At 38.1% G+C, this 22,397-nt stretch overlaps 1 protein-coding gene across 2 annotated transcripts in view; it reads left to right on the top strand.

The window, feature by feature from the left end:
• RALGAPA1 (Ral GTPase activating protein catalytic subunit alpha 1) overlaps positions 1-22,397 on the top strand; it is a 273,811-nt gene that overhangs the window by 29,943 nt on the left and 221,471 nt on the right. For both annotated transcript variants that reach the window (XM_054716552.1, XM_054716551.1), the window contains exons 3-8: positions 2,334-2,383; positions 6,043-6,100; positions 14,600-14,643; positions 15,953-16,130; positions 18,538-18,653; positions 21,334-21,472. In XM_054716552.1, coding sequence (XP_054572527.1) covers positions 2,334-2,383; positions 6,043-6,100; positions 14,600-14,643; positions 15,953-16,130; positions 18,538-18,653; positions 21,334-21,472 — 585 coding nt within the window. The remainder of the gene's footprint in view (positions 1-2,333; positions 2,384-6,042; positions 6,101-14,599; positions 14,644-15,952; positions 16,131-18,537; positions 18,654-21,333; positions 21,473-22,397) is intronic.

Raw genomic sequence — 22,397 nt, 5'->3', positions numbered from 1 at the left:
TAGCTTTACTGGGTAGAGTAATCTTGGTTGTAAGTTCTTGCTATTCATTACTTTGTATATTTCTTGCCACTCCCTTCTGGCCTGCAAAGTTTCTGTTGAGAAATCAGCTGATAGTCGTATGGGTACTTCCTTGTAGGTAACTAACTGTTTTCCTCTTGCTGCTTTTAAGATTCTCTCTTTGTCTTTTGCCCTTGGCATTTTAATTATGATGTGTCTTGGTGTGGTCCTCTTTGGATTCCTCTTGTTTGGTGATGTATGCACTTCCTGGACTTGTAAGTCTATTTCTTTCACCAGGTAGGGTAAGTTTTCTGTCATTATTTCTTCAAATAGGATTTCAGTATCTTGTTCTCTCTCTTCTTCTGGCACCTTATAATTCAGATGTTGGTACTCTTGAAGTTATACCAGAGGCTCCTTACACTATCTTCATATATTTAGATGCTTTTTGCTTTCCTGGTTGAGTGTTTTTTGCTTCTTCGTATTTCAAATCTTTGACTTGATTCTTGGGATCTGCTGTTGGATCTCTGTATATTATTCTTTATTTCAGTCAGTGTATGCTTAATTTCTGATTGGTCTTTTTTCATATCCTTGAGGGCCTCACTAAATTTCTCGGAGGTTTCTAGAAGATTCTTGAGTAACCTTACAACCATGGTTTTGAACTCTATATCCAGTATTTTGCTTTCATCCATTTCTTTCATTTGTGACATGTTTCTTTGTCTCCTCATTTTGGCTGCTTCCATGTGTTTGTTTCTATGTACTGGGTAGCTGCTAAGTCTCCTTGAGTTGATAGAGTGGTCTTGTGTGGTTGGGTGTCCTATATGACCCAGTGGCTCAGCCTCCCCAGTTACCTGAGGTGGGCCCTCTTGTTGCACCCCTTTGTGAGCTGTTTGCACAGTCTTGTTGTAGTTAACCCCTGATTGTTGTTGGTATCACTGGGAGGAATTGATCTCCAGGCCAATTGTCCGTGATGACCAGCTGTGTCTACATTGGAAGATCTGTTGCGCAGGAGACACCCTTATGGGGAAGGACTTGGTTCAGTGGGGCTTTGGTGCTCACTGAGTCTGCCCCTTGAGTGTGTCTCTTATGGATGTGAAGAGTTGTAATCTGTTATGGTCTCACTCTGACGTACAATGGCTCTTGGATCTCCAAGGAGGTGCAAGGTCAGCCACTATCTGGGGCCGTCCAGCAGGAGCAACAGAGACATCTGCAGATTCCTCCTCTTTGTATGGGGTTTGGAAGTGCCCAGACGAGGCCCTGCTGCAGTTTGACAGGTTTTAGGCAAAAGGACCGGCCATTCATATGCAAAAGCCGATGTGCACAGCTTTGGTGGGGCGGGATCTCTGGGAGTCACCAGGGCAGAGCAAATAGCAATGGCTGCCAGTCAGCCCTGAACTGGAGAATCCCCGGTTCTCCATGTCCAGCGCCCCTGTGCAGGAACAATGATTGCTGTGAGCACCTCTAAGAGTAAGCTGCCCTCGCGTTCCTGTCCCTATGCCAGACAGTCTTTTCTCCCCATATGTGCCTCGGTCCCCCAAAGTCTCGCCCGGAACTCGAGTTCAGAGCAAGCGGTAGCTTGGATCTCCCTCCTGGTTAAAAGAGCAGCACATCCAGGTGCCAGCACTTTCTGCTCCTACGCACCTCTTACCAGTCTCAATGCATTTTCTTCACCTCTCTAGTTGTGGAACTTCCACTCAGCCAGCTTTCCTGCAGTTCTGGGTGGTAGTTGTTCTGCCGTTTAGTTGTGGTTTTGATGTAGTTGTGAGAGGCAGCAAGCATAGGTGATTACCTATGCCACCATCTTGGTTTTCTCCCCAATTGTCATATATTTTCACTTTAAAATAGACTCTTGGACATTGGCTTTTTTCTTTTTTCTTTTTTTTTTTTTTTTTGGCAGACAGCTTTTAATACTCCTTGCACAGCTATGGGTTCATAGTACTGTTATTATTTTGAAAAGGCTTAGGAGATTTGCTTTTTTCCTGGAATGATTTGCTTGTTTCCTCACATTCTTTGGTCTGCCCTAGAGGCATTTATCAGGTTTGAGCAGTCATTTTCATATTTTCGGTTTCAGAGTTCATTTAAAGTTTTCCACAATATATTATGACTTGTTTTTAGACATAAACATGTGTAGTCTAAATTTAGTTGTTGAAAAAGAGTAGACAGAGATGCTGTGATACTGTGTTCACATTGAACAGAGTATACTTTAACCATTTTATTTTTAAAAAATCACAGAAAAATCTTCAGTGCAAGAGATATTTTAGATTATTTAAGTGGTTGTTAACAGTGAGGATAAAATGATAATGTTTATAATAAAATATTTTTCTGTAAAAATGTTTTAGGTCACAAGTCTCAAAGGGAGGAATTGGATGCTATACTTTTTATTTTTGAGGTAAGAACCTGCTAATCTTTCTTTTTTACAAAAGTGGTACCTGGAACATACAAAGGAATGTATTGAACTATAAACTATAAAAACACTGTGGCCCGGCTGGTATTGCTCAGTGGTTAAATGTCAACCTCTAAACCAGGAGGTCATAGTTCGATTCCCGGTCAGGGAATATTCCTGGGTTGCGGGCTCCATCCCCAGTGTGGGGTGTGTGGAAGGCAGCTAATCAGTGATTCTCTCTCATCATTGATGTTTCTATCTCTCCCTTTCCCTTCCTCATTGAAATCAATACAAATATATTAAGTAAAAGACTGAATCTGCTGTGCTTTTCAAAAACTGAATTACATTTTTAATCTAAAAAATATACCTGACTTAATTCTTAATTATTTTTGAGGTACATATATTATTTTTAAGTATAGATACAATTATGTTTTTACACATTTGACACCAGGAAATTGGTGTATATATATATATATAAAATGTGTTTGTAAACAAAATTTTAATTTGAGGGAGGTTTACACAAATGGAGGTTTTAAAAAGAATATTTTTATTGATACTAGAGAGAGGAACGGGGAGAGAGGGAGAGAGATAAACATCGATCAGCTGCCTCCTGTACGCCCCCTATCAGGGGATTGAGTCCACAACCCTGGCATGTGCCCTGACCAGGAATTGAACCAACAATCCTTCCGTGCATAGGATGAAGCCCAACCAACTGAGCCATACCTTCCAGGGTTTTTTAAAATTCTAAAACATTCTTACTTGAGAGGATAACTTTATGGAACTGTTATATACCTAAGTAATTTATAGTTTCTTCTTTAACTGCTTTTCATTGCAAATTTGTATAAAACAGTTTTAAATATTTTATAAACTATTGTTCTATATTATTTTGGAGTGGTGTAGGACAAGTCTTTATTGCTAAATAAACAGAAGGAAACAACAACATTTGATACTTTCCTAAAAATTTGTGTTTTATTTTTACCACATTAATAAAAATTAGGGTGCCCTCACCCCCACCCACTGCGTGCCTGCTTTAAAGATAACGTCTTGCTCTTCCTTCTGTCTTTGAAATCAAACAGTGATAGGAATTTTCTGATATTTATCCAGAATTCAGAGATCTGGAGAAAGTCAGGTTTAGACCTTGTGATTTGAAAGGCATAGTAAAGAATTTGGAAATCACTCTCTAAAGATGGATCTGTTCTATGTGCAGTGAATTAAAGATAATTCATTGTTTTGTATTTTGATACAGCTTAGAAGAATTTGAGCAATCTGATATCTCTCTTAGCTGTTGATTTATATTGATTAGTCATAGCTAGAAAAAGAAAGTTGGTTTTTTTTCCAGGGTTCCAGAAGGAAGTAACTGATGTTGGTACTTGACCTTAATTTAATTTCATTAGTCATTAATCCTGAAGAATTCGCTCTTATTTACCTCCTCAAGTGTTTGCATGAATTGTTTACAAGGCAAATATTAAGATATAGATGTTTTGGGAAAGAGTAAAAGTAGCCACAGAGTAAGCAAGATGATAATTGCTAGAAAGTGTTCCTTCAGACATTCATGCTTGCTTTATATTCAGGAAACTGAAATGATTAATAAGTTAATAGAAGCTTTTCAGGGTATTTCTTCTATTAAAAAGTAATATTTATTTTTCTATGTATAATATACAGGGTATCCCAAAAATTTATACACACTTTAACAGCTAATAGCTCAATTTTAAAAATGAAATGTATTTTAATAAACATTGCCTTGATAATTATTTAAAGTTTATGTATACATTTTTTTGCTACACCCTATATACTGATTATTCTTTGAATAGTAATCTTTGTCTTTAATGAAGCACTAAATTTTATTAGGAAAGAATAATGTTTGATACAGGGTTTTCATCTTTTGAAAAAAAATTTAATTTATATGCTGTGTTTTCTACTTATAATGGAGACAATGAATGTTATTCCTTTAGAGACTAATGATAATTTTTTTTAATGAAGACATTATAAAGTGATCTCTTCCTTTTGGAATAGGAAACTTCATTATGTAATATTGATAACATGGTGTAAGATGTTTACTGTTCAGTTAAGAGTTCACAAAATTTCATTCATTTTTATATTAACCACATAAAAACATGTAGACATGTTCATTTACATATTATGAGGGGTTAAATCTAAATTATAATTTCATAGTCATAATTTAGGAATGCTTTTGAATAGTCACAAACTTCTTTTCAAAATAATTTTATTGTTTTTCAAAATAATTATAATTATGCAATTGTTGGCTCGCTATGAGAGAAATATGAAGAGGGCAAAGGTAAAGAAGTTTATGTATCTCATGTGAGACCAGCATTGATCTGTGAAGAACTTTGTAATTTCTTCATCATCTTGTGTGAGATCATATGAGAGAAGTGTAAAACATGTATACTATCCTTTGAGCAGAATAGTATAAAAGCACACATTTTAGAAATAGGCATATCTTTTGCTTTCTTTTCTTTTTAAAAAAATATGTTTTTTATTGATATTTTAGAGAGAGAGGAAGGGAGAGGGAGAGAAGATAGAAACATTGGTTGGCTGCCTTCTGCATGCCCCTCACTGGGGATTGGGCCTGCAACCTGGGCATATGCCTTGACCTGGAATCGAACCAGTAACCTCTTGGTGCATGGGATGACACTCAATTCACTGAGCCACACCGGCTGGGTTCTTTTACTTTCTAACCTAAGCACATTACTTAACCCATGTTCTAATTTGTCAAATGAGATTAAAAAACTCTTTTTAGGTTGGTTGTGAAGATTAATAAGATACAGTTTTATAAAGTGTCTAGTTTAGTATTTAGCCTTTATGAACATCCAGTTAATGGTGTTTCTAATAACTACATAAGAAAGAGCAGTAGTAACACCAAACACACACAAATGTCATTCAGTAAGTAGAGTACTGAGAGCTTAGTTCAGCAGCATAGTACATACAGCAGCTGTGGATTTAGAATAATTCACACCTATGCAACACGTAAAAGAAATTAAAGGCAAAATTTTGTAAGTATTATATGTAAAAAGTGTTTATTTCCAATTATAGAAACCTATATTAGCTTAACTAAATAGGTCTTTTGAATTTAAAAATTTTGTTCTTCAGCCTATAGTTATAAAATATAAGTGCCTTTGGGTTCACATACATTAACTTAGTATAATGGGATTTTTATAAAATCAGAATATTTCCTCATGATTTATTAAAACAGTAGAAAGAATTACTTGAAGAGAGAAAATGTCACAAATCTTAATATCTGAAAAAATTTAAAAATTTATCAGTAATATCCACAATGCAGAAATTCTAAGAATAGTAAATAAGCATTTTGAAATATATTGCAGTTAGTATTTAATCACTATGGAGAAATATAATTACTTTCAACATCATTGTAAAAGTTAAAATTAATTTACTATTTCATGTCTTTATTAGCATATTTTGTTGTTTTGGGGGTTTTCAAATATTGACGTGTGCCATTTCGGAAATATTTCCAGTATTATCAGCTTAGCTCAAAGACTAACTTGTATTTGTAATACTATCTTTTACCAAAGAAACTCTTAAAGCTTTAGTGTAAGCTCTTTAATTTTTCATGTTGCACAGAATGTGGATTCATTCCTTGCTTTTCATTCTTTTTTCTTGGTTGTTGTTTTATTTATGTTGATTTTTAGAAAATTTTGCAACTTCTTCCAGAAAGAATTCATCAGCGATGGCAATTTCATAGTATTGGTAAGTAATTTAAATGTGTATTTCACATTTGAAATAAATGATAATATAAGAAAATGCTTTTCAATTGATTGGTCATTACTTGAAATTAATTCATAGTTTATGTTTTAGTAAAAACATAATAAATGATACAGGACTAGACTTATCCTATCTAATAAAGAGGGAATATGCTAATTGACCATCACACCCTCACAAAGATGGCAGTGCCCACAGCCAATAAGGAGGGAATATGCTAATTGACTGCCACGTCCTCAAAGATGGCAGCGCCCAGTCCCCTAAGCCCCGCTGGGGCAGCAGGTGCTCTGCGCACCTACCTCTGGAGTCCCCCAGTACCTCAGTTCCATCAGCCCCCCAGCTATCTAAGGCCGGCCCAAGGCGCAGGCAAGCCTCAGATGTCGGCTGCCCAGCCGCCCAGGGCTGGCCCAAGGGACGACCAAACAACTGAACAAGCAGGCTGTGTGGGGCGACCAGGCCAGGAGCGGGGGTTAACGAGGGACGACCAAACGACTGAACAAGTAGGCCGCGTGGGGCGACCAGGCCATCAGGGGGTTAGTGAGGTACAACCAGATGGCTGAACAAGCAAGCTGTGTGGGGAGACCAGGCTGGCAGGGGGGCCGTGAGGGGTGACCATGCTGGCATGGGATGCAGTTGGGGGTGACCAGGCTGGCAGGGGGGGCAGTTGGGGGCGATTAGGCTGGCAGGGGGGGACAGTGAGGGGCGACCAGGCCGGCAGAGGGGGTAGTTGGGGCAACCAGGCCAGCGGGGGGAGACCTGGCAGGTAGGCAGGTGAGCGATTAGGAGCCTGCGGTCCAAGATTATTAGAGGGATGTCCGATGGCCGGTCTAGACCCCCTGAGGGGTCCGGGATTGAAGAGGGTGCAGGCTGGGCTGAGGGGATACACCCCCTCCCCGTGCACAGATTTCGTGCACCGGGCCTCTAGTTAGGAATAAAAGGAAAAAACATAGACTTCCTATCAAAATGGTACATTACATTTCTTTGTTTCACCTTTTTATTTAAAAAAATGTATTTTTATTGATTTCAGAGAGAAAGGGAGAGGGAGATAAAATCCTATATAATAAAAAGCTAATATGCAAATCAACCTAATGGTGGAACGACTGGTCACTATGACATGCACGGACCACCAGGGGACAGATGCTAAACGCAGGAGCTATCCCGGTGGTCAGTGCTCTCCCACAGGGGAAGTGCCACTCATCCAGAAGCCCTGAGCTGGGCTCATGGCTGGCGAGCGCAGCGGCGGTGGCGGGAGCCTCTCCTGCCTACCTTTGCTGCAGGCAGGTGGTAAGGAGCAAGGGGTCCCGGACTGTGAGAGCCCTGGACTGTGAGAGGGATGGGCCTAAGCCGGCAGGCGGACATCCCCCAAGGGGTCCCGGACTGCAAGAGGGTGTAGGCTGGGCTGAGGAGACCCCCCCCCCCAACCCGCGCAGTGCATGAATCTCATGCACCAGGCCTCTAGTCAATGATAAAAGAGAATCACCAATTGGCTGCCTCCTGCTCGCCCCTCTCTGGGGATCGAGCCCACAACCCAGGCATGTGCCCTGGCCAGAAATTAAACCGTGGTTGTCACTCAACCACTGAGCCAGGCTGGTTCGGTTGTTTCACCTCTTCTTGTACTCTGAATACATTAGCAATGATGGTGATATTATAACACCAAATAATAATAATAATAATAATAATAATAATAATAATAATAATAGGCTCAGCATCAAAATAAATATCTTTGTGAATCAGGAATGGAAAGGTAATGCAAAGTGCCAAGTAGAGCAGAAGCAATGGCTCCAGGTTTTAAAGCAAGGAGTGTCAACTGGTAGTTTGCCCCACACAAAAAGGGGGAGAACTTAGAGTTAAGCTTTATGCTTGAAAGGTCAAGAGGGAGCTTTTCAGATTACGTAACAAAGCTGAAAAGAAAATTGGGGCAGGGGAAGGGAACCTTTTGTGGAGACCAAGCAGATAGGAGGTCACAGACTTTCTGTTACCAGCTACTAAACCAAGATGCTTCGCTGATTTTGAGTCTGGTTCTGTAACAATTGTAGTATCACAGTGCTCTTAGGTGTCATAATAAGACACTTGCCCTCCTCATATTCTAGGTACCCATATTCTGGGACCCCTCGAAGGATGTCCTACTGCCAATTTACAGGGATCAGGCCTAAACTGGCAGTTGGACATCCCTCTCACAATCCGGGACTGCTGGATCCTAACCGCTCACCTGCCTGCCTGCCTGATTGCCCCTAACCACTCTGCCTGCCGGCCTGCTTGCCTCCAAACACCCCCCGCTCCCGCCAGCCTGAACACCCCCAACTGTAATGTAAATATCTGTGTTTTCCGATGGTCTTAGGCGACCCTGCTAGCGATTCTCAACCTGTGGGTTGTGACTGCAACCCTGTGCATGAATTTTGTGCACCGGGCCTCTAGTCTTATATAAATGTCCTTGAAGGTTATCTATGAAGCAACTTTTTGAGACATTTGAACTTCAGAAGTTTACTGTGTCTCCTAAGGAATCTCCATAGGACCTGTGGGCTATCTAGTTATGATTAATAATCTATATATGTAAAAACCTAAGCGACCAAACGACTGGTCACTATGACATGCACTGACCACCAGGGTGCAGACATTCAATGCAGGAGCTGCCCCCTGGTGGTCACTGTGCTCCCACAATGGGACCACCGCTCAGCTGACAGATGGGCACCAGATGCAGGGCTCAGGGCTGGCGAGCACCGCTGCAGTGGCACGAGCCTCTCCCATTAGGGAATGACTGGGCGCGAGCCTGGGATAGGTGCAGCGGGGCTGGGATGAGCGGGAGCAACAGGCAGGAGCCGCAGATAGGAGCTGCAGGCAGAGTTGCACTGCCGGTTTTAGCCCAATCCCCGCAGGCCAAGCTGAGGGACCCCACTGGTGCACGAATTTGTGCACCTGGCCTCTAGTATTCCAATAAATGTCTAACTTGAGATTATACCTAGTGGTTATTTTTCTTTGTCACTCTGAAGAATGCTAAAACTCTTATTTCCTTTTTGTCTTATATATAAAGGAAAATAAATCAGGAACTCTAGTTGATTTTCATTCATTTGAAAATACTTTCTAATATTCCATTTGGTCTCTTTGACCTATATGGCTTACTTAAGAGTGTTTTTCTTTTTTAAATTCTCAAATACTTGATATTACCCCAGATTTTTTTCTGTATCATTTCTAACAATTCTTTTGTGGTTAGAAACACACTTTATATAATATTGCTGCTTTTAATGTTTTTGAGATATTTTGTGGCTCAGAATATAGTATCTCCTGGAGAATGTTGCATTGTGCTTGAGAATGTGTATTCTGTGTTCATTTAAAACATTACATTAGTATATGGCAATGATATAATTATCTATAATAATAAAAGCACAATATGCTAATTAGACCGGACAGCCGAATGACCTTCTCGGCATCATTTTGGACGTCATTCTGGACAAAGCCGCCAGAGCAGAGGCTGAGGCAGAGGCAGTTAGGGGTGATCAGGCAGGCAGGTTAGTGGTTATGGGCGATCAGGCAGGCAGGCGAGCCGTTAGGGGCAATCAGGCAGGCAGGCAAGCAGTTAAGGGCAATCAGGCAGGCAGGCAGAGTGGTTAGGGGCAATTAGGCAAGCAGGTAGAGTGGTTAGGGGTGATTAGGCAGGCAGGCAGGTGAGCAGTTAGGGGTGATCAGGCAAGCAGGTAGAGTGGTTAGGGGTGATCAGGCAGGCAGGCAGGCGAGTGGTTAGGAGCCAGTGGTTCTGGATTGTGAGAGGGATCTCTGACTGTGGGACCTGGCCTAAACTGGCAGTTAGACATCCCCCGAAGGGTCCCAGATTGTGAGAGGGTGCAGGCTGGGCTGAGGGACAACCCCCTCACCCCTCCTCCGCCCCCATGCATGAATTTTGTGCACCGGGCCTCTAGTTGAAGAATACCTTTCAGCATTTCATATAATACTGGTTTGGCAATGATAAATTCCTTTAGCTTTTTCTTATCTTTAAAGCTCTTTATCTGACCTTCAATTCTGAATGATAGCTTTGTTGGTAGAGTAATCTTGGTTGTAGGTTCTTGCTATTCATCACTTAGTATATTTCTTGCCACTCCGTTCTGGCCTGCAAAGTTTCTCTTGAGAAATCAGCTGATAATCATATGGGTGCTCCCTTGTAGGTAACTAACTGTTTTTCTCTTGCTGCTTTTAATATTCTCTCTGTCTTTTGCTCTTGGCATTTTAATTATGATGTGTGTTGGCGTGGTCCTCTTTGGATTCCTTTCGTTTGGGGTTCTCTGCGCTTCCTGGACTTATAAGTCTATTTCTTTCACCAGGTGGGGTAAGTTTTCTGTCATTATTTCTTCAAATAGGATTTCAGTATCTTGCTCTCTCTCTTCTGGCACCTCCATAATTCGGATGTTGGTACGCTTGAAGTTGTCCCAGAGGCTCCTTACACTATCTTCACATTTTTGGATTCTTTTTTTGTTTTGCTTTTCCTGTTGGGTGTTTTTTACTTCTTTGTATTTCAAATCTTTGACTTGATTCTTGCGATCCTCTAGTCTGCTGTTAGGTCTCTGTATATTATTTTTTATTTCAGTCAGTGTATGCTTAATTTCTAGTTGGTCCTTTTTCATATCCTCGAGGGTCTCGCTAAATTTATTGGCCTTTTCTAGAAAATTCTTGAAAAACCTTATAATGGTGGTTTTGAACTCTATATCCAGTCGTTTGCTTTCCTCCATTCCTTTCATTTGTGACCTGTTTCTTTGTCTCCACATTTTGGCTGCTTCCTTGAGTTGATATAGTGGCTTTTTGTGCTAGGTGTCCTATAGGGCCCAGTGGCTCAGCCCCCCCAGTTACCTGTGGTGGACACTCTTGGTGCACCCTTTTGTGGGCTGTGTGCACAGTCTTGTTGTAGTTAAGCCTTGATTGTTGTTGGTATCACTGGGAGGAATTGACCTCCAGGCCAATTGGCTGTGAGGATCAGCTGTGTCTACGCTGGGAGGACTTCTGTGCTGAACACACCCTTATGAGACAAGACTTGCAAAAGCCTCTGTGCTCACCTTGGATGGGGCGAAGTCTCAGGACAGAGCAGACAGCAATGACTTTCCGTCATCCCTGCCTTATGAGGTCCCTGGGTCTCAGTGTCCTGCGGTAATCGCTGCAAGCACCTCTGAGAGAAAGCTGCCCTTGAGTTTCGCCCGCTGCCAGACAGTCCAGTTTCTCCCCGAATGAGTCTGGGTCCCCAGAGTCTCGCTCGCAACCGGAGTTCAGAGCTATCAGTAACTTTTGTCTCCCTCCCGGTTGAGAATGCCAGCCGTGTACTCAGTTGCCAGCCGTCTCCGTCCGCGCGCACCTGTCTTAGTACCTCTGCCTTCCGCAGTTCCTCTGAATCTCAGTGTGCTTTTCTCTTTCCTGACATTCCAGTTTCTCCCCGAATGAGTCTTGGTCCCCAGAGTCTCGCCCGGAACTGGAGTTCAGTGCAGTCGGGAGCTTTTGTCTCCCTCCCGCTTGAGAAAGCCAGCCGCGTACTCACTTGCCAGCCCTCTCTGCGCGTGTGCCTCGGTACCTCTGCCTCCTGCAGCTCCTCTGAGTGTGCTTTTCTCTTTCCTTCTAGTTGTAGAATTTCCACTCATCCAGCCTTCCTGTGGTTCTGGATGATGTCCGTTTTGTCTTTTAGTTATGATTTTGAAATTGTTGTGCGAGGCAGCAGTTTAGGAGTTTACATATGCCGCCATCTTGGTTTCTCTCCCTATTATATAGTTCTAATAATTAAGACACTATCATTCATGTAAGGATGGACAAATAGACTAATGGAAAAGGACAACGAAACCCACCACTGACCTTGGCTTATAAATGGAAATTTATAATGTGATTGTGATAGCATTTCATTTCATTATAAACCCTGAAAGAATCATTACTGCAATTGGTCCTCCATCTGGGAAAAAAAGTTCTATTGCTCTACACAGAAATAAATTTCAGGACCTAAACTTGAAAAGCAGCACTGCAAAACTTTTTTTTCTTTAATCTTTATTCTTGAGAGTATTAGAGATGTCTCCCCTTTTTTCTCCCATTGCTCCCTTCCTCCTGGTTCCCACCTCATCCCAGGCCTTCTATTGTCTGTGTCCATGGCCAATGCATACTGTATATGCATATAAGTTCTTTGTTTAATCTCTTCCCATCCTCTTCTTGTCTCTGTAATTAGTCAGTCTGTTCCATGTTTTCACTCCACTGGTTCTATTTTATTCATCAATTTATTTTGTTCATTCGATTGCATATATAAGTGAGATATTTGTCTTTCTCTAATTGGCTTATTTCACTTAGCATGACCTTCAGGTCCCTCCCTTCTATCTCAAAGGATAATAGATCTTTCTTTTTTATAGCTTTTTTTATCCACTCATCTACTGACAGACACTTAGGCTGTTTCCAGATCTTAGCTATTGTAAATAATGCTGCTATGAACATAAGGGTGCATACATTCTTTCTGGCTGGTGTTTTGGGATTATTAGGATATATTCCTAGAAGTGGGATTACTTGCTCAAATGACAGTTCCATTTTTAATTTTTTGAAGAAACTGTGTGGTTTAGCTTTGTAACTTTAAGGTAGGGTAGTATTTAATTAGACACAGTAAGTACATGTAAAAAGAAAAACATGTTGAATTGACTATATTGAAATGTAAAACTTTTGTACATCAGAAGATACCATCCCCTCAGTCAAAAACATGGTTGAGTTGTTTGGGAGAATATATTTCCAATTCCTAGAAGTGGCATAGAATTAGTAGTCAGTATGTATGAAGAGCTCTCATATGAAACAAAACAAAATAACCCAATGAAAAATATGCAGAAACTTGAATGGCCAAATGAAAAGATGCTGAATATCACTAGGAGATATCAAATGAAAACATTGTTAAGATATTTAATACTCATCAGACTGGCCATAATAGAGCTTTTGTCAGTTTCTTGTGTTGCCAAGAATTGTTATCACAGCACCCTTATACACCCTTATACACGTTAATAGGACTGCTATTTTTTCTCAAATACTTTGGAGAGAGTTTTTCAATATTTAGTAAAGTTGAAAGTGAGTAATTTTGTTTCTCTTTATATATTCTGGGGAAACTAATGCATAAAGTGAGTCAAGAACAAGAACATTTGTAATAATATTCTTGGGAATAGCAAAATTTTGAAAACGAGCCAAATGTCCTAACATTAAGTAGATGAATGGTATATTCACACAATGGCATAGGATAATACAGCAGTTAAAATAACTAGAGTACATGCATCAATATAAACTTCAGAAGGTAATGTTGGATGTGAAAAGCAACTTATATAGAATGACTTGTTTTGTATGTACCATATATGTAAGATTTTGTTTTGTTTTTACAATTAATTAAACTTTGAACTTACTCATATTTTATTAGTTTTGCTCTTACATTGTTTTTCTGTTCCAGGATCCAATACATGATACCAAACTGTGTTTTTTAAATAGATTTTTAAGAGAGCTGATGACTGGTGTTTACATAGTATTACTTTAAGAAATTGAGTTTGTTCAAACATAAGGAAGGGAATTGCAGATAAATCAACACAGTTTGTTGAAACATTAAACCTTATTTTTATATGACAAATGAAACATAAACCAAATGAAGTCACAGGCTTGATCATTTATACATAAATGTTCGTAGAACAAATAAAAAAATGCAGGATTAGAACAAATAGCTCTGGAACAAATTCTTGTTACTGGTATAAGTTTTTAAACATATAAAACAATTCTATATATTTTATGGACTTATCAATAAGTATTAATAAAATATTTTTGGAAATAATACTAAAATCTGGGTAATGGTTTCTTCTGGAAAATAACTCAGGATGGGTTCACAGGAGGCTTCAGTGATACTTGTACTGTTAGGCAAAGCATTATAAATAATGTGAATAAGTGAATTTGAAAGTATAAGAAATATGGGACTGTTGATATTTGTTCAGAAAAATGGGGACCTCTGGATGCATGTTAATGTTATTTTAGTATTTTATTGTTCTGAAACATGTGATTTAAAAGAAAAAATATGGTTTTGAATATCTTGATGGTTTTGAATATTTTGAAAAAATTAATACAATGGAAATATTTTAAAGAAAATATTAGAGTTATAGATGTTTATGTGCTTAACTAAATGGAAATTTTCTGTAGTGGTTTTTTATTTGAATTATTGATGGAGAAATATTTAATTATATTCTCAGTATAAATAAGACATATACATAGATTGTTGTATTAAATATAATTTGGGGGCTTAGAATTTGTTTCAATAGATGATATCATGTTTAATTTCAGTAAGCCATGTGTTAAAAAGGTGACTTTTTATATACCCTTCTGGCCCCAAGATTATGGCCAGAGGGATAGCAAGGTCACCAAGAATAATTTGGAGGTTGCCAAGGACTTGTTTTAAAGTGTTTTCAAGTCTGACCGAGAACTCTGACATTTAGAAAAATTAAGATGTGAATATTTAAAATAATTTTTTCTTTTCAGGATTGATTTTAAAGAAACTACTTCATACAGGAAACTCCTTGAAGGTATATTATTATATTTCTCTTCTATGACTTTTTAAAAACTAAGTAAAGCATATAGTAATTTTCCTATATCAACTTTTTTCTAAAGAATTTTGAATTACCTGTAGTTCACTTAATTGAACTGAATTCACTTAAAATATAGCAACATATTCATTATGAAAATACATACTAGGTTGACCAGGCTATTGAAAAACTATTGTTAAAAACATACAACTATTTTACTTTTGCCACTGCCAGAAATACTTTATTCTGTGGTCTCCAGAAGACAAAAGTTAGTCATTCAGCAAATTATTCTGCATTTATCACAGCTATTCTTAGTTGTAGAGGAAAATAGGGAATGTATATAAATTTTTTTCTTTTTTATTATCTCGTTGTACTCTGGTAAGAGAAGCTACCCAGTCAAAAGTATCTTGCTGTAGGTTAGATAAAAGTCAGATTGTAGGTACTTTTGGCATCAAAACGTGGTTGTAACAGTACAGAGGAAAAAGCCTTCCTATATCTTTATCCTGCTATCTGACTAAACCATGAGGTGGAAACAGTTAAATAAATGACAGTGGTTGTGAACAGAGCTGTGTTAGGGTAATTTCCAAAGCTAACAGTGAGGTTAGATTAATGAAGAACTTTGTGTTTTGCTTATCTAAGGTTGAATTTTTTAAAAAAAAAATCTTTTCCTGGGAGAGAATTCATTGATTGATTGAAATATTTATTGTCTTTTGTGTACAGGCATTGTTCTAGGTACTTAGAATATAGTAATAGGCCAAAATTCCTGCTTTGCAGCTCAGCAGCAAATGATAAGTAAATGAGATAATTTCAGATGGTGAAAAACTTATTTTTAAGAACAATAGCATTGAGTTAGCTCACCAAGATCCCCATAATCATTCCTTCTTTTACTGAACTCATTATAGCAAGAAACTGTTTTTGCCCTCTTTATTCTTGCTTTTTGCTTCTTGGTAGTTATGTAAAAGAGGGAAGGAGAGGGAAATAAACAAGAAGGAAATGATTTTCTGATTTTTTTACAATTGGAAATTGTAGAATAAAAAAATTACCTGATGGCTTTAAGTAGTTACAGGCCAAGTTCATTCTTTATTTGTCCAAAATTCGTGAATTTAGATTTACAGATAATGAGGGTTTAAGAAATGTCATGGGTGTTATATCCACCATCCCTTTCTTTCTCCTACCTCCTTTCTACCTTTCCTACCTATCTTTTGCAAAGTGTCATTCTGTAATCCTGTTCTAGAGGATTTTGGCCTTAAAAAGCAGAAAGTATTTCCATGACAAGTAAAAATATATATATTTTTTAATTTTATTTTAGATCCGGCGGGAAGGTGTTCGTCTTTTCTTGTTATGGTTGCAAGCTCTTCAGAATAACTGTAGCAAAGAACAGCTTTGGATGTTTTCATGCTTAATCCCTGGATTTTCGGCACCACAATCCGAATATGGACCTCGAACTTTAGATAATCTCATTAATCCTCCACTCAATCTTCAAGAAAGTAAGATTAATGAGATCTTATACATTACTATTTAAAATTTTCTGTGTAGTTTGATAATATATATATTTTTAAATGTCTGTACATTTATTAACAGTAATCCAAGGCCATATTTTAAAATGTAGGTTTCATTATTATTCAGGTATGGTGAGGCCAACAACAGATCAGGAGACAATTACCATTAAAAAAAATATTTTGTTATTCAGAGTTCCTAAGACAGTGATGGGCAACCTTTTGAGCTTGGTGTGTCAAACTTCGCCAAAAAACTGAGCATAACTTGGGTAGTGTGTCACTTTGAGGAAAAAACATTATTTCGCAAATGTTTCATCCTCAGGAGCAGCAAATGTTTCATCCTCGGCATGTGGCCGCTGAGACCGCGTGTCATCAGAAATGGCTACGCGTGTCAGTGCTGACACGCGTGTCATAGGTTCGCCATCACTGTCCTAAGAGGAGAGGGCATGCCACACCAGGGAGGGTGGCCATACTGGGAAGTACCAGGGTTAGTCGGGTGGAGTGAGGGAGGTGAGTTGTCCCTAGTTGTCTGGTTCTTGGCCCCAAGGTGATTAGGTCAGAGGAACAGTGGCCCTGAGTGTGAGCCCAGTAAAGGAAGCAGTGGATATGTGGACTCTGGGTTGATTGGTTTGCATATAAAAGGTGAACTGTCAGGGCGATCTTTACTACTCTGGGAAATAAGTAGTTGTGGAAGAGTTACTCTGTCCAGGGCCATCAAGGCTCTGGTGTCAAAGCATAAAAAATACATAGTTAATGTAGGCTGTTTACATTTATCTCTAATTTCTGATTCTCACGTATCATCTTGAATCCTTGAGTTAATTTGGATGTGCATTAAAGCACATGTATGGCCCAGTCCATGAGGCTCAGTGGTTGAGTGTCAACCAGGAACCAAGAGGTTACAGTTGGATTCCTAGTCAGGGTACATGCCAGGGTTGCAGGATTAATCCCCAGTCGGAGGCATGCAGGAGGCAGCTGGTTGATGATGTTCCTCTCTCATTGATGTTTCTATCTCTCTATCCCTCTCCCTCTCTCTCTGAAAGTTAATAAAAAACATATATTTTTTAAAAAGCACAAGTGTGTTTCACTTGACGCAAAGAGGATTGTAAAAAAAAAAAAATTCATTTCTGTGAGCTTAATTACTTAGCTGGTAGTTACTGAGGGATAGATTTAGAGATCTGCCTGTACTAAACCAGGTACTACTGCTTACGAAACATTGAAAAGAATTCAGCTAGTTGTGGGTTGATTTTTCTTGGTTTTGCTTTTGTTATCATGAATGTTTTTGAACATCTGAGAAGGAAAAATATATAAAAGTTTTTTTATTTTATAAGTGCACTTTTGCAATCAAAGAACTAAGATGTTAATTTTTCTTTTCTTTTTTTTTTGAGAGGGAAATAGTATTTCATCCTTTGAATAAAGGAACTACCTTAAACAGTAAGCGTGGTCTTTACCTAGAGTAATCAGATTGTCTTTTCATTCATGAATGAGCACATTCTTATTTATGTTTCTCATCTTATTATGGAACTTTTGTAATAGATGTTCTTAATGTGAATTTTAAAATATCATGAGAAGGTCTTTGCCAAGGAAAATTTTATTTACTCTCTGTGTGTGTGTGTGTGTGTGTGTGTGTGTGTGTGTGTGTTTGTTTTTTGTTAATCCTCACCTGAGGATATTTTTCCGTTGATTTTTAGAGAGAGTGGAAGGGAGGGAGACCGGAGAAACATTGATGTGAGAGAGACACATTGATTGGTTGCCTCCCACACTAGCCCCGACCAGGGCTGGGGATTGAGCCTACAACCGAGGTGTGTGTGCCCTTCACTGAAAACGAACCCAAGACCCTTTAGTCCGAAGGCCAACCCCCTATCCTCTGAGTCAAACCAGCGAGGGCGAGATGTTATTTACTCTTTTAAAAAATATATATATTTTATTGATTTTTTACAGAGAGGAAGGGAGAAGGATAGAGAGTTAGAAACATCGATGAGAGAGAAACATTGATCAGCCGCCTCCTGCACACCCGCTACTGGGTATGTGCCTGCAGCCAAGGTACATGCCCTTGACCGAAATCGAACCTGGGACCCTTCAGTCCGCAGGCCGACCGACACTCTAGCCACTGAGCCAAACCAGTTAGGGCTGTTATTTACTCTTAATTCCTACATATCTCTTTGTCTAGTCCTGTGTTATATTCCCTCAATCAAGGGTTCATGAAAGAGTTGATTATTAAAGTTTATGATTGTTGTGATGGACTATCAGAATGACAGATTTATGTCAAGGTTTAATCATTAGAATGTTTTCAAGCAGTATTGCATATGTTTTGCAGTTAAATTTTATTTGGGTTATATTATTGCATTGTTAAATTTATTTTGTAATTATACTAAGCTTTTTTTTTTTTGTCTTTGGATAGCTCAAGTTACTATAGAGGAAATCACTCCTCTTGTCCCCCCACAATCAGGAGATAAAGGACAAGAAGATCTCACAAGCTATTTTCTTGAAGCACTTTTAAAATATATAGTAATTCAGGTACATGTTATTTTCTTTGATGTTATCCCCATTATTACCCTGTGTGGGTAATTCCCCCCCCCTCTTTTACCATTATTCTGTTATAGTAGATATTTGCTTATTATCCTAAAGAAGGAGTGACAAATTTTTACCTTTGAAAATATGTTAATATGTCTTTTCTGAAATAAAAATTATTGGAGACATTTGAAGCTCTTAGAAAGGAAGCTAGAAGGAGAAATTTTTACAGTAGACTTTTCATATATATATATATATATACCTTATCTGAGTCAGTTGAGTTTACTTTCTAATACTTTCATTTATAATTAGCAGCTGTGGTACTTTAAATGAAAATGTAATATCTTTGATTAAGGAACAGTCTGCCAAGAGGCAGCAACTAGAGAGGTGGGCTGAGAATGGGGTGGGAGTGGGGAAATGTAATTTACTCTTAAACCTCATAGTACTTTTAAAACTTTCAGGTGCATATTTTTGTTTGTTTAATATATTTTTATTGATTTCAGAGATTAAGGGAGAGGGGGAGAGAGATGAAACATTAATGATGAGAGAGAGTCATTGATCGCTGCCTCCTATACATCCCACACTGGGGATGGAGGCCACAACCCAGGCATGTGCCCTGACCAGGAATTGAATCTTGACTTTTGGTTCATAGGTTGAAGCTCAACCACTGAGCCATGTTGGCTTGGCCAGGTGCATGCATATATTTTGTAAAGCAGCCTATTTATCCATAGACATGAAATTAGTATGTCCTGATGGAAACGCTCTTAGCACATACACATTCCTTGTAACTGTTCCAAACACAAAAATTCTCTATGAATCAAACATTATGAGGATTCTGAATGAGTTTGCCAGGGTTTGAATCCTGGGTTTACATCTTGCCATAGTGTGACCTTTGACAGACTACTTCTTTGAGTTTAAAACAGATAAAAATCATGCCTATCCCATTTTGGTGTTTGAGGCTGAAATAATTAGCGTAAAGAACTTAGAATAAAAAGTGTTCTAGAGTGGGTAGTTTTTGTTTTTGTTTTATGGTTGCAGAGAAGAAAGGAAAGGGAGAGAAAGACAGAAACATCAGTGATGAGAGAGAATCATTAATCAGTTGCCTCCTGCATGCCCCCTATTGGGGATAGAGCCCACAATTCGGGCATGTGCCCTGACCAGGAACTGAACTGTGACCTACTGGTTCATGTGTCAGTGCTCAACCCCTGAGCAACACCTGCCAGGCTATAGTGGGAAGTTTTTACTATCATTAGTATTACCAGTTTTGTTTTTTAAATACTTTTGTACTTAATAAAGATTGTTAAAATTGTTGTACTGGTTTATTGGGATATAATTAACATACAATAAACAGCAATGTTTGAAATATACGATCTGACTAATTTTATTACATGCATACACCCATGAAACCATCACCACAGTCAAGATAATGAACCTATCTATCACCATTAAAAGTTCTTGGATCCCTTTGTAATCCATCCTTTTCCACTACTTCATCTCCAGGCAACTACTGATCTGATTTTTTGTCTCTATAGTTTGTATTTTTTCCATATTTCATATAAATGGAATGATATAGTATATGCTTTCTTTGGTCTGGTTTCTTAAATCATAGTTATTTTGAAAATTATTTATATTGTATGTAGTAGTTTGGTCCATTTTATTGCTGAGTAGCTTTCCATTTTAGTGATATACCATAATTTGTTACTCAGCCACCTGGCAACTGAGTTGTTGCCAGTTTTTGGCTATTACTAGTGAAACTGCTATGAATATTGGTAAACAGGTCTTTTTGTGGACATAAACTTACCTTTTCCTTGGGCAAATACCTAGTAGTGGAATGGCTGGTTTGAAGAATTGGAATATATTTACTTTTTTAAGACACTACCATGTTTTTTTTCCAAATGGTTGTACCTTTTTACATTCTGCCAGCAATGTATGAAACTTAAAGTTGATTCCTGTCCTCACCAACAGTTGGTATGGTCAGTCTGTAATTTTAGCCATTCTAAAGTGATTGTGTAGTGATATCTCATTATGGCCTACTTTTTGCCTTTACCATCTCCCTACTTAGGTAACTTTCTCACCCTATTGGAATTCTCACATGGTATATTTTACTGCTCTGTTTTTTTACTGCTCCTCCCCAACCCCTATGTCCCCCCACTTCATGGACACTGCCCTCATCTCTCTTAGACTCGGAGTCCCCACTAGGCTATTGCTGCCTCTGCTATATTCCCATTATGGATGCCCTACTTCCTGTGGTCAGAGTCTGTTTACCTGTACTTGGTGGCCACTGCTTTTACATCCCCCACCTCCTCACATATTTTGTATAACTTTTAGACTGAATTATTCTAGAAAAGGCAAAGAGGAAAGAACATTAGTATCTTTGTCATTAATAGAACTGAGTTTTAAATAAACTTTGACAGTTTTTCAGAGCACATTTTAACTTCTAAGATTTTTGGAATATAAGGTATTTGTGTGTCATTAGACCAGTTTTTAAAATTTCTTCTTTATATATTTATGTATGTTTATATATATGTAGTGTGTGTGTGTGTATATATATATGTACACATATGTCTATACTAGTATATCTTCATAGTGTAATAGTTTAGTATATTGCTTAAGTAACCTTTTATAAGTTTGTTTATCATAGATAATTGTTTCTTTTTCCTGGAATGATTCTAATTGTGTCTTTTAGGTAAAAAGTTTAGAATGGAAGAACAAAGAAAATCAAGAAAGGGGATTTTCATTTTTGTTTTCACATTTTAAGAAGTACTATTTGTCTTATATTTTTCCAAACATGTGCAAGGAGAGCAGTTTATATCATCCTGTGCTTGGTAGGTAGCCTTTGGAATTTTCTAAAAGATCATGCATAAGAATAAAACATACCTCAATGTAAAGTTAAGAATAAAACATACCTCAGTGTAAAGTTGACATTTATTACCTGCAGAAAACTGATAAAATTTAATATTTGTATTGATTGATTAGAGATGTAGATTATATCCAAAGTGGAAACTTATTACTAGGACATTTTCACTGTGAGTGAAAAGATTTTTTATTAAAAAGCTTATTCTCTGGATCTTACCTATTGGATGAGATAGATCTCTCTATATTATAAATTTTCTTTTTAAGGTTCCCCAAGAGTTCAGTTTAGTATATCTTATTCAATTCTTTATGAATAATTATATTATCATATATTTTGATCATGTCTTGTCCAGTATTTAGTAGCAGTGCCAAGATGTCTGTTGGAGCCTCAAAGCTAGAGTCTTGTGGACAAATCCTGGGTTAGAAGCAGACATCTGCTATATATAGAAAGCATTGGTAGTCCTATGTGAAAATGTCCTTTTTGCAGAAAGATGTTTCTAATTTTAAGCTCTGCCAAGTCTAGGAACAGGTATAGGCAAAACCATTATGGCTAGTAGAAATGGCTTAAATTAGTTAAGGTAGCAAGCCTTTGCCATTGGGAATATTATTTGCTTTAAAAAATCAAGGAAAAAATCTCATGTTTTGTATTACTTCAAAATCTGTCTCAATATTAGGTTAATTGAAATAAGCTTTCATTCATTTTAAATGGCTCTGAAGTTTCTCTGTTCTTAGGATTCATTGAGCCTTTTCATGATATTTTTCAAAAGGACATGTTTCTATATATCAGCAATATATGGTTTTACTCTTCTAGATTCTATGCTTATATGTAGCAAATTTTTTAAATTTTTATTTTAAAATATATTTTTATTGATCTCAGAGAGGAAGGGAGAGGGAGAG

The sequence above is a fragment of the Eptesicus fuscus genome, chromosome 5, assembly GCF_027574615.1.
Source record: "Eptesicus fuscus isolate TK198812 chromosome 5, DD_ASM_mEF_20220401, whole genome shotgun sequence".
Lineage (NCBI taxonomy): Eukaryota > Metazoa > Chordata > Mammalia > Chiroptera > Vespertilionidae > Eptesicus > Eptesicus fuscus.
This window is presented reverse-complemented; position numbering and strand designations above follow the sequence as displayed.